Source organism: Stegostoma tigrinum, chromosome 13, assembly GCF_030684315.1.
Source record: "Stegostoma tigrinum isolate sSteTig4 chromosome 13, sSteTig4.hap1, whole genome shotgun sequence".
Lineage (NCBI taxonomy): Eukaryota > Metazoa > Chordata > Chondrichthyes > Orectolobiformes > Stegostomatidae > Stegostoma > Stegostoma tigrinum.
In genome coordinates, this window is record NC_081366.1 from 79,355,384 (window position 1) to 79,367,636 (window position 12,253).

A 12,253-nucleotide genomic window follows, 5' to 3' on the forward strand; every position below is an offset into this window, starting at 1 on the left:
TATATAGTACCTTTCATGACCACCAGCTTTGTCAAAATGTTTAAAGCCGGTGAAGAACTTTTGAAGTGTAGTTGCAGTGCTAATGTAGGAAGCAAGCCAATTAGCTTGCCTGCAGTAACCTACCATAAGCAGTAATGTAGCAATGACCAAATAATGTGTTTCATCAGTTGAGGAATAAATATTGATCAGCATGCTCAGACAAACTCCCATACTCTTCTTCAAAATAGTACTATAATATCCACTTGACAGACCACATGAATCTTTGGTTTAATCTCTCATTCAAAAGGTACAGATCCAAGAGTGAAACTATCCTTCAGAACTGTACTAGAGTGTTAGTCTTGATTTTTACGCTGATGTCCTGAAGTGGGATGAGAGCCACAACCGACCAGCTGAGCTACGACTAACATATATAATTTCAGGGCACAGTTGACCATCGATGTCTCTGCTTCCGCCAAACCCTCTGGTGGCTTGCAACTGATTATCGATACCCTATAAGTTCCTAAATAGCAACCAGTACAACTGGAGGAAGAGAGGCAGCACTCACCAGAACTCTTCCTGCCGAGGCTCCTGGGGAGAAGTTAGTCAAGGAGCGCTTCAACTAAGACACCCTTCCCATTCCTTATTCAGTCTCATAATCCCTATCAAATGTAGACAGACAGGAGACTGGAAGAACACAGCGAGCTGGGCAGCATCCGGAGGAAAGTAACAGTCAACGTTTTGTTCCTGAAGAAGGGTAATACCCAAAACATTGACCGATTCTTGCCTCCAGATGCTACCTGGCTTGCTGTGTTCTTCCAGCCTCTGTTTATCTTGGATTCCAGCATCTACAATTTTTTTTGTCTCATAATTCTAAGAAGAGTGATCGGGATTATAAACACCATTATTTACATCATTCACTCTTAGTCTTGTCCTCACTTCATTACAGAGACAAATACCATCACCAAACCAAGTATAACAAATAATTTATTTTACAAATCTATATAGCAGGCACGGGAAAGTGCACACAAAGTGCACATTTTCACCATCACACTGATTTAACTAATTAAATTTATAGTTTTGATATAACTGATCTCTGTCTCTGTTTAATGGTTCCAACTAGATGCAGGAAAAGAAACAGAATGACAATTTTAAATGAAGCCTTTATTTTTATCTAGATATAATACTGAAAGAAATGGTAACTGCAAATGAGGAAAACATACAGTTTGAAATTGAGAACCTGGAGCAAGAGTAGGTTTTATTTTTGAAGATACAATTATTCATTAATTTTGAATGTATCACTCTGAATTAGTTCTGCCTAAGAGAACCCAGAGCAAGTGGTTCATCACAAAGTTTGTACTCAAAATGCTGAAAATCTGCAAGCTTTGTTGTTGTGCCTTTACCTAGAATGCCCACAAAATTTCTATTTGTAATCAACTTGTAATGGATAAATGAGGTTCAATTGTTCGTCTGAAATTCATGCATAATTTATTTTTATAGCATCAGGTGCTGTAAATATAAATTATTGCTAAAAGATTTATTTTGTTGAGCGAAGTATTCCTCGAATAACAAACTGATTAAAGAACAGGTGTTGATTATTAGGGTTTCTCTAATTGATCTAATTTTTACAGATTTATTTGGGTTGTCTTGTCTTTGACATATGTTTACAGTCACCTGTCATCCTTATCTCCTAACTCAGCTCTTCTGATACTGAATCCTTTAGCTAAACATTCAGGCAAGGAGAGCAGAAAAACCCAAAAAGAAAATCATTCAAACTTTCCACAGCCACTTATTACTACCTTCCTTAGTATTGGTAGAATATTTAGTGGTTTGTCCTCCAAATCCAGCCTCTTCCTTCTGCCACATCACTGCATCAGCTGATTATTACATTATGTTGTATTAATGTTTTTCTCTCCATCTCCTACCCAGGCACTCTTATTGATTTGTGCAAAATAGAACTTGTTATAACAACCTAAAACTTTTCTTATGGTAATTTAATTCTGTCCCTTTTGAATTATAGCATGAATTGAATTTGAAATGATGTGTTGAATTTTCTTCCTTTGTGCTGCTGTCTATCACATACTTCTGAAAGACCACTTGTGCGTTTTGTTGCGCGGTCAAAAGTCTGCTATTTCTTTAATCTTTCCTCAAAAGCTCTTCCTCTGGCAAGGACCAGGCTTATATTGAACAGCACTCACCATCGGATCTGCTCAGGCCAGCTTCTGATTTGATCAAGATTTCTAGCATATAGAACATAGAACAGTATAGCAGAGTACAGGCCCTTTGGCCCACAATGTTTTATCCTACTCTAGGATCAAAACTAATCTGCATACCCTTCATTTTACTATCATCCATGTGCCTATCCAAGAGTTGCTTAAATGTCCCTGATGTATCTGACTCTACTGGAACCAATAGCCATGCAGTCCTTGCACCCGCCGCTCTCTGTGTAAAGAACCTACTGTCCTCTCCTCTATACCTTCCTCCAATCACTTTAAAATTATGCCCCTTTTGATAGTAAGTTCTGCCCTGGAAGATAGAGTGGATGGCCAGAGACTATAGGTGCCTCTCATCATCTTGTAACTTCTATCAAGTCACTTCTCATTCTTTTTGCTCCGGCGAAAAAAAGCACTAGCTCCCACACCCTTTCCTCAAGACCTGCCCACCATTCTGGTAAATCTCCTCTACACCATCTCTAAAGCTTCCACCTCCTTCCTATAATGAGGCGACCAGAACTAAACACAATATTCCAAGTGTGATCTAACCTACACTCTATAGAAGAGCTGCAGCATAACCTTGTGGCTCTTAGTCTCAGTCGCCCTGCGAACAAAAACCAACACACCATATGCCTTCTTAACAAGACTATCAACAATGGACGTGGACCCCAAGATCCCTCTGTACCTCCACATTGCCAAGAATCCTGCCATTAACCCGGTATTCTGCTTTCAAATTCAACCTTCCAAAATGAATCATTTCACACTTCTCCGGGTTGAATTCCAGCCACCACTTCTTTGCCTGGCTCTGCGTCCTGTCAATGTCCCATTGCAAATCTGTGTTCTGGCTTTAATGACTAAACGTTGACGAGATTGTAAAGGCAACGTTCGCAAGGGCAGGCCAGAAGCTCTGAATTCTACATAAGTATCCCACTTCCCAACTCTCCAAAGACTGCCCACTATCTAAAAGGCACAGGACAGCTGTGATGGTTTACCGAGATAGCAAAGTGTGGAGCTGGATGAACACCGCAGGCCAAGCAGCATCTTAGAAGCACAAAAGATGACGTTTCAGGCCTAGACCCTTCATCAGAAATGGGGGAGGGCAAGAGGGCTCTGAAATAAATAGGGAGGGGGTGAGGCGGAACGAAGAGGAGAAGATAGGTGGAGAGGGGACAGTCTAGTCCCAAAACATCAGCTTTTGTGAGGGCCTAGGCCTGAAACGTCAGCTTTTGTGCTCCTAAGATGCTGCTTGGCCTGCTGTGTTCATCCAGCTGTACGCTTTGTTATCTCGGATTCTCCAGCATCTGCAGTTCCTGTTATATCTGTGCTGGTTTACTGTCCGCTTGTCTGGATTACTGCAGCACCAACAACACTGGAAGCTCAAGATGATCCACCTAGGAACATAGGATGTAGGAACAGGAGTAAGTCATTCAACCCCCTCAAGCCTGCTCCACCATTCAGTAAGATCTTGGCTCACCTGTGGCTTAACTCCAGAGGTTTGCCTTGGACTCGTATCCCATGATGCCCTTGCTTAAAAAATATATCTATCTCAGATTTAAATATAGTACCTGAATTAGCATCAATTACCATTTGAGCAAGACCATTCCAAACCTCCAGTACTCTGCGTGTTTTCTAACAGCTGACCAGAATGGCCTGGGCCTAATCCTTAGACTGTGCCTCCTGGTTCTAGATCTTCAACCAGTGGAAATAGTTTATTTACCTACTCTACCTTTCCCTGTTAATATCCTGAAGACCTCATTTGCATCGCCCCATAACGTTCTAAATTGCAGAAAATAAATGCCTAACTGGTCTAATTTCTCCCCATAACTAGCCCCCCCCGCCCCCCCAAAAAAAGTGCATGTATCATCTTTGTAAACCTGTGTTCTACTCCCTTCAAGGCCAAGACATTTTTACTAAGGTGTTGCTCCCAGATCTGCTCATAGTCTGCTAAGCAGAATTTAACTGTAGCATAACGGCTACGCCCCTTTAGATACGAAAGCCAGCATTCCATTAACCACCTTGACTACTATCTGCTCCTGTTAATGACATTTTAAAGAGCTGTGCACCTGAACACCCAAATCTTGATGGACATCTAGTGTATTAACTTTGTACCTTCTTCCAAAAATGTACCCTAATGTTTCCTTTGTCAGTCTGAAGTAGATGACCTCACACTTGCTTATGTTAAACCCATCTGCCACAGCTTTGCCCATTCACCCAATCTATGTCTGATGTAATTTTATGCTGTTGTCAACGCTGTCTACAGTGCTGCTCAATTTTGTGTTGTCAGCAAGTTTGGATACTTAACTTTTTATGCCATTTTCTAAGTTGAGATTAAATGTTGTGAATAATTGAGACCCCAATACAGATCTCTTAAACATTCACTCCATCCTCTATCAGTGCAGAGTAGAAGCAATGTGTACCATAAATATGACTCACGGCAGCACTTGGCCTTCTTCGGTAGTGCCTTTCAGACCCTTGACCTCTACCCCTTGAGGATATGGCCAGGTAATGCAACCTACAAGTTCCCTTCTAAGCCCCACACCTTCCTGATTTGGAAGTAGATCAAGAAGCATGTGATGGAGGAAATGTTGGGATTTAATATGACCAAATTTGCACCTGAATCACTTTCTCTTTTCCTTCCTGCAGTGGAAACAGGTTTGGCTCTCTGAGCATTCTCATTACCTTATGCCCATGCACTGAAATCAACTTTTAATCTTTTTTTCTGAATGTTATAATTGTGAGACTCTTAAGCAGATAATTACATTCACATTGTGATTGCCAGCAACTAACCTGTGAGATTAAAAGATATATAAATCTTCTGTACAGAATAATAGATATGTGGTATAACAATTAACACTGTGCCAATTCCCTCCTTAAAGAATTGACCAAATATTTATCAAAAGATTGAATCAATGTTGATAATCACATGCACACTTAACATAGTGCTTTGTGCCTTGCTGAGACCATTCCCTGCTCTCGTCTTAGATTAAATGTGTACCTTAGCCCCAGCAGTTTTTTAACTTTGCTTTTGTAGTCCAGACCCATTCCTGCTTTTCTCCTACTTTGATAACTTGAACTTTAGAATTGTTCTGCACTCCACCTTTCTCTCGCTACTCTGACCCAATCCTAAGGGATTCCTCTGGCCTTTCTTTTTAACTTCACCAAGTAACGTCTCATCCTTTTTAGAAATATGCATTCCTAGGTTCCTTTTCCCTGGTGCAGGTAAGCTGCACAGCCTGTTATGGCCATAACCCACATTAAAGTTCTTCTGCATTGTTTATGCTTTGCGTTGTAACTTGAAATAAAGGGAAGATATCTGGACCAAATCACTTTGCTTCGAGTCTACCTGTTTTGGTCCAAATTGATGAGATGGAAACCATTTCATGTTACTATCTATAAGGAAGATCCTTTTTGGTTATTATTATGATGTGGAAGCACCAGTATTGGACTGGGTGGACAAAGTCAGAAGTCACACAACACTGGTTGTAGATCAGCAGGTTATTTGAATTCACAAGCTTTTGGAGCGTAGCTGTTTTGTTGGGTGAAGTATCCTTCATTGCCCAGTACTTCCCTGGAGCAGAGAGACTATGCTATGTTCTTTGCAGCCATCAATGTCGTCGATGACGACTAGCAGCTTGCTAAGATCCTCCCCACGCCTCCGCTTCTCGCTTTCAAACAGCTGCCAAACCTTAAACATACCATTGTTCGCAGCAAGCTACCTAGCCTTCAGGACAACATCGACCACAACACCGCACAACCCTGTCATGGCAACCTCCACAAGACATGTCAGATTATTGACATAGATCATCGACATGGATCCTACCATCGCACGTGGAAGCACCACCCATCACGTACATGGCAGATACTCATGTGACTCACCCAGTGTTGTCTATCTTACACTGCAGGCAGGGATACTCCACGGTATGGTAAATTGACGAGACCATTCAGATACTATGGCAATGGATGATTGGACACGGTGCAATAATCGCTAGACAGGGGTGTTCCCTCCCAGTCGGGGATCACTTCAGTAGCCATGGACATTCGCCTTCTGATTTTTGGATAAGCATCTTCCAGGGCAGCCTTCGAGATACGCAACAACACAGAATCGCCAAGCAAAAATTGATGGCCAAGTTCAGTACCCTTGAGGACGGCCTCAGCCATGATCTTGGGTTTAAATCACGCTACATGTGACCCCACCACACTCTTCTGTATCTGTAAAATCTTCCTTAATGTCCTGCCTTGACAGTTTCACTTTGATAAATTGTTTTGATCTCTCTACCTTAATTGGTTTGTACAGTTTTGGATTACTATTTTGGTTTAGACCCTCGGCATGCGACTCTTATATCTATCATGTTATTCCAGTCATTTGGTTTGACTCCAGCATCTCCTTAATTTTTAATTTTTTGTAATTGACTCTGCTTCAAGTGAGCGGATTATAGGCATCCCTTTGCTTGTTTTTCGGCTGTTGACACTTCGCTCACACCGTCTAACGCTGTTGATCCTGTAAACTTATTATTTGACACTCCACTCACACCTTTTTTAAGGCCTTTTGATCTCTGCCCATAAATTCTGTGTTCTCCTTGCTTCTCTCTCACCTCACCTGACCAAGGGGCTGCACTCCAAAAGTTTGTGTTTCAAATAATCCTGTCGGATTATAACCTTGTGTCATGTGGCTTTTGATTTGGTTTTCTTAGTTTATTTGCCTTTGGGATATATGGGCACTTTCTGCCTCAAGTCACAGAAGAGTGCTAAGCTTTTCCAGCAACTTTGTTATTGTTCAAAGTAAACTGATATTGAATTGTTGCTGCTGTAAGATACTACATTTTTCCTTACTGGGACTACAAACTGAAGTGGAAATTGTGCTTCTACATAACTGACATACCAGAAGAGTTTTGCAACTTGAAAATCTAGTGCTGAGATAAAAGGTGCAGAGCTGGATGAACACGGCGGGCCAGGCAGCATCAGAGGAGTAGGAAAGCTGACGTTTTGGGTCTGGACCCTTCTTCCTTTTCTTTTCGTGGAGAAGGGTCCAGACCTGAAATGTCAGCTTTCCTGCTCCTCTGATGCTTCCTGGCCTGGTATAATAGACAATAGGTGCTGGAGTAGGCCATTCGGCCCTTCGAGCCAGCACCACCATTCATTATGATCATGGCTGATGATCCACAATCAGTATCCTGTTCCTGCCTTATCCACAGAACCTTTGATTCCACTATCTTTACGAGCTCTATCCATCTCTTTCTTGAAAGTATCCAGAAACTTGGCCTCCACTGCCTTCTGGGGCAGAGCATTCCATATATCCACCACTCTCTGGGTGAAGAAGTTTTTCCTCAACTCTGTTCTAAATGGCCTACCCCTTATTTTTAAACTGTGTCCTCTGGTTCTGGACTCCCCCATCAGCGGAAACATGCTTCCTGCCTCCAGGGTGTCCACTCCTTTAATTATCTTCTACGTCTCAATCAGATCCCGTCTCATCCTCTTAAACTCAAGTGTATACAAACCCAGTCGCTCCAGTCTTTCAACATATGATAGTCCTGTCATTCTGGGAATTGACCTCGTGAACCTACGCTGCACTCCCTCAATAGCCAGAATGTCCTTCCTCAAATTTGGAGACCAAAACTGCACACAATACTGCAGGTGCGGTCTCACCAGGGCCCTGTACAGCTGCAGAAGGACCTCTTTGCTCCAGTACTCAGTTCCTCTTGTTATGAAGGCCAGCATGCCATTAGCTTTCTTCACTGCCTGCTGTACCTGCGTGCTTGCTTTCATTGACTGATGTACAACAACGCCTAGATTTCGTACTTCCCCTTTACCTAACTTGACTCCATTTAGATAGTAATCTGCCTTCCTGTTCTTGCCACCAAAGTGGATAACCACACATTTATCCACATTAAACTGCATCTACCATGCATCCGTCCACTCACCTAGCCTGTCCAAGTCACCCTGTATTCTCATAACATCTTCCTCACATTTGACCCTGCCACCCAACTTTGTGTCATCAGCAAATTTGCTAATATTACTTTTAATGCCTTCAACTATATCATTAATGTATATTGTAAATAGCTGCGGTCCCAGCACCGAACCTTGTGGAACCCCACTGGTCACCACTTGCCATTCCGAAAGGGACCCATTTATCACTACTCTTTGCTTCCTGTCAGCCAGTCAGTTTTCAATCCAAGCCAGTATTTTGCCCCCAATACCATGTGCCCTAATTTTGCTCACTAATCTCCGATGTGGGACTTTCTCAAAGGCTTTCTGAAAGTCCAGGTATACTACATCCACTGGCTCTCCTTTGTCCATCTTCATAGCTACATCCTCAAAAAATTCCAGAAGATTAGTCAAGCACGATTTCCCCTTCGTAAATACACGCTGACTCTGACCTATCCTGTTACTGCTGTCCAAATGTTTCATTAATTTCATCTTTTATAATTGACTCCAGCATCTTTCCCACCACTGACGTCAGGCTAACCGGTCTATAATTCCCTGTTTTCTCTCTCCCTCCTTTCTTGAAAAGTGGGACAACATTAGCCACCCTCCAATCTGAGGGAACTGATCCTGAATCTATAGAACACTGGAAAATAATTACCAATGCGTCCACGATTTCTAGAGCTACCTCCGTAAGTACCCTGAGACACAGACCATCAGGTCCTGGGGACTTATCAGCCTTCAGACCTAACAGTCTATCCAACACCATTTCATGCCTAATATAAATTCCTTTCAGTTCATCCGTTACCCTAGGTCCTTCAGCCTCTATTATATCTGGGAGATTGCTTGTGTCTTCCCTAGTGAAGACAGATCCAAAGTACCTATTCAACTCTTCAGCCATTTCCTTGTTCCCCATAATAAATTCACCCATTTCTGTCTTCAAGGGCCCAATTTTAGTCTTAATTTTTTTTTATTTTCACGTACCTAAAAAAGCTTTTACTGTCCTCCTTTATATTTTTGGCCAGTTTGCCTTCGTACCTCATTTTTTTTCTCCACGTATTGCCTTTTTAGTTATCCTCTGTTGGTCTTTAAAAGTTTCCCAGTCCTCCGGCTTCCCGCTCATCTTTCTATGTTATACATCTTTTTTATCTTTATACAGTCCTTAACTTCCCTCGTCAGCCACGGCCACCCCTGCCTCCCCTTAGGATCTTTCTTCCTCTTTGGAATGAACTGATCCTGCACCTTCTGCATTCTATCCAGAAATACCTGCCATTGTTGTTCCACTGCCATCCCTGTGAGGGTGTTGTACCGTTGAACTTTGGCCACCTCCTCCCTCATAGCTCCATAGTTCCCTTTGTTCAGCTGCAGTACTGACACTTCAGATTCTCCCTTCTCCCTCTCAAACTGCAGATTAAAACTTATTATGGTCACTACCTCCTAATGGCTCCTTTACTTCGAGCTCCCTGATCAAATGCAGTTCGTTGCACAACACCAGATCCAGAATTGCCTCCTCCCTGGTAGGCTCCAGTACCAGCTGTTCCAAGAAACCATCTCGGAGGCACTCCACAAACTCCCTTTCTTGTGGTCCAGTACCATCCTGATTCTCCCAGTCTACCTGCATGTTGATATCCCCCATTACAACTGTAGTAATACCTTTGTGACAGGCCAATTTCAACTCTTGATTCAACTTCCACCCTACATCCAGACTACTGTTTGGAGGCCTGTAGATAACTCCCATTATGGTCTTTCTACCCTTCAAATTCCTCAGCTCTATCCATACTGACTCTACATCTCCTGATTCTATGTCCCTCCTCGCAAGGGACTGAATATCATTCCTCACCAACAGGGCCACCCCACCCCCTCTGCCCGTCAGTCTGTCCTTTCGATAGCACGTAATGTTCATTTCCCAGGCCCTGTCCACTTGAAGCCATGTCCCAATTATCCCACAACATCATACCCGCCAATTTCCAACTGAGCCTCAAGCTCATCCACCTTATTTCTTATGCTTTGTGCATTCATATATAATATTTTTAATTTGTTACTCCCCTCCCCCTTCCTATCAATCCCTGTTTCACCTGACCATTCTGTATGATCCCTTCTTGAGTTTTTTGCTCGGTTGATTCTGTTGTCTTATTTTCACTTATTAACTTCTCTTATTTTCACTTTCCCTTTAACTTCCTTCTTACATTTCCAGTTTGTCTCCTCCCACTCCACTACTTTCCTCCAGGTCTACACCTGGTTATTTCAGATTCTCCAGCATCAGCATTTCCTACTATCTTTGTACAATTTGAGCTGTGTAATACAGTTGCCAGTTGAATAGGGAGAATTCAGGATTTAATGACACTGGGAGTCTTGCAAGTTAAGCATGTTCTCCCTTCTAACAGTTCTGACTTGCAGTGTTAAAAGCTGTAAGTGACAGGGCATCGGTGAAAATCAGAGCTTCCAAGCAAAAACATCCCATCTTCCTCTCCCTCTTTCTGTGTCAAAATCGTTTAAGAATAAAAATCCTTTCTTTACTCTGTAGTTTGTTAAAGTTGTGTATTACAATAAATTGAATTGCTTTCAATTATTGATGAAACATGGTGCAAATTACCTTTATCCTGAATAGCAATAAGTCAGCCAAATCAATAATTATGATGGTCTGTTTGGGATTTTATACATTTGGAAGGCTTGTGGAACCGTAGAGCATGTTTATTGTGCACCCTTCCTGGTTAAGCTTTAACATTCATTTCAGGATCCCTTTAATTGAGTACTTACTATTGGACTTTATTGGTGTTGCTAGCTGTCTAGGGCTGAATTAATATTTCTCTTCACAGGCCACCCCACAGTCCGAAGCCAGATCCGTAAAGAAGCTTCAAAGAAAAGTAACTGATCCCGCTCCACAGTCTACAAAACCCGATTCAGGTTAGCAGTAGTAACCGCGTTGCATTTAACAATAATAGTTTTGGTGTAGCAGCTTTTAAGAAGTGAAAGCAAAGTTACTTTAGAGGATTAGTAACATTTTAACCTTATGTTGCAAACACAGATGTTTTGTTTTGTCTTTCATTCCAGCATTAAACATGTTTTGGATAGGGAGGTGATGTCATAGTGGTATTTTCTAGTAATCCAGAAACCCAAACTAATATTCTGGGGACATGTGCCCTAATCTCTCAACTATAGATGGTTAAAGCTGAATTAAATTTTGTAAATCTAGAATTAAAAGCTTGCCTAATGATAGCCATGTAAACAATTATTGGTCGTCCTAAAAACTCAGTGATTTATTAATACACGTGCTGACGTGTTGACTCTGCACATCCTCCTTGGCAAAATCTGGGGGCTTTAAAAAAAATGGGAGCGCTAACCCAAAGACCATCTAAGCTACAGCCTGATATAGTCATTCTCAGAGAATCACATCTTACCATATCCTAGATGCCGCCATAACCATCTCTGGGTTTACCCTGTCCCAGCAACAGAAAGTACTCGTCAGAGATGGCAGCTTAGTGTACAGTCAGGAGGCAGTTACACTAGAAATCCTGCATTGACTCCAGACCCCATGAAGTTTCATGGTATCACATTAAGTGTGCAGAAAGAATCTAGATCTGGCAGCACTGCAGAGTTTAGATCTGATCCATTGGTTGCAGGATTGCTTAGCTCCGCTTATTGCATGCTGCTTGGCCCTTCTATAACCTGCTTTGAACTAGGGTTCAACTTTGTCTTGGTGATAATAGTAGAGTGGTTGACTGTATCAGGCTATTGCCTGACTTGGCTATGGGACAGTTCTCCCTATTTTGGCAGAAACCCCCAGATAGTGGTAAGGATGACATTGTGAGGTTGGTAGTGTGTATAGCAGACCTAGTCATAATGACGAGAAATTTCAGTTGTCTCCGAATAAACTGGTAGGAAGTAGTAGTGAAAGGAAAAAGAGGTCTTTTATTGTTACAGTATGCATGGGATTCTTTCTTTTCTTATTCAGTTGGTTGGAAGTCCAATAAACAAGGATCACAAGTAGATTGTGTAATCGGTAATGACCAGAACAGTTTGGAAAACTAACAAGCAAAACATCATGTTAGTAGAATCAGGAAAGTTGACATTTCGGGTCTGGGCCCTTCAGAAATTTCTGAAATTGTCTAAAGAAGGGTCCCGAACCGAAACATCAACATTCCTGC

The 12,253-nt window shown here is 42.0% G+C and overlaps 1 protein-coding gene across 1 annotated transcript in view; it reads left to right on the forward strand.

The window, feature by feature from the left end:
* LOC125458162 (uncharacterized) overlaps positions 1-12,253 on the forward strand; it is a 166,763-nt gene that overhangs the window by 131,587 nt on the left and 22,923 nt on the right. Inside the window, exon 10 of the mRNA XM_059650811.1 lies at positions 10,925-11,012. Coding sequence (XP_059506794.1) covers positions 10,925-11,012 — 88 coding nt within the window. The remainder of the gene's footprint in view (positions 1-10,924; positions 11,013-12,253) is intronic.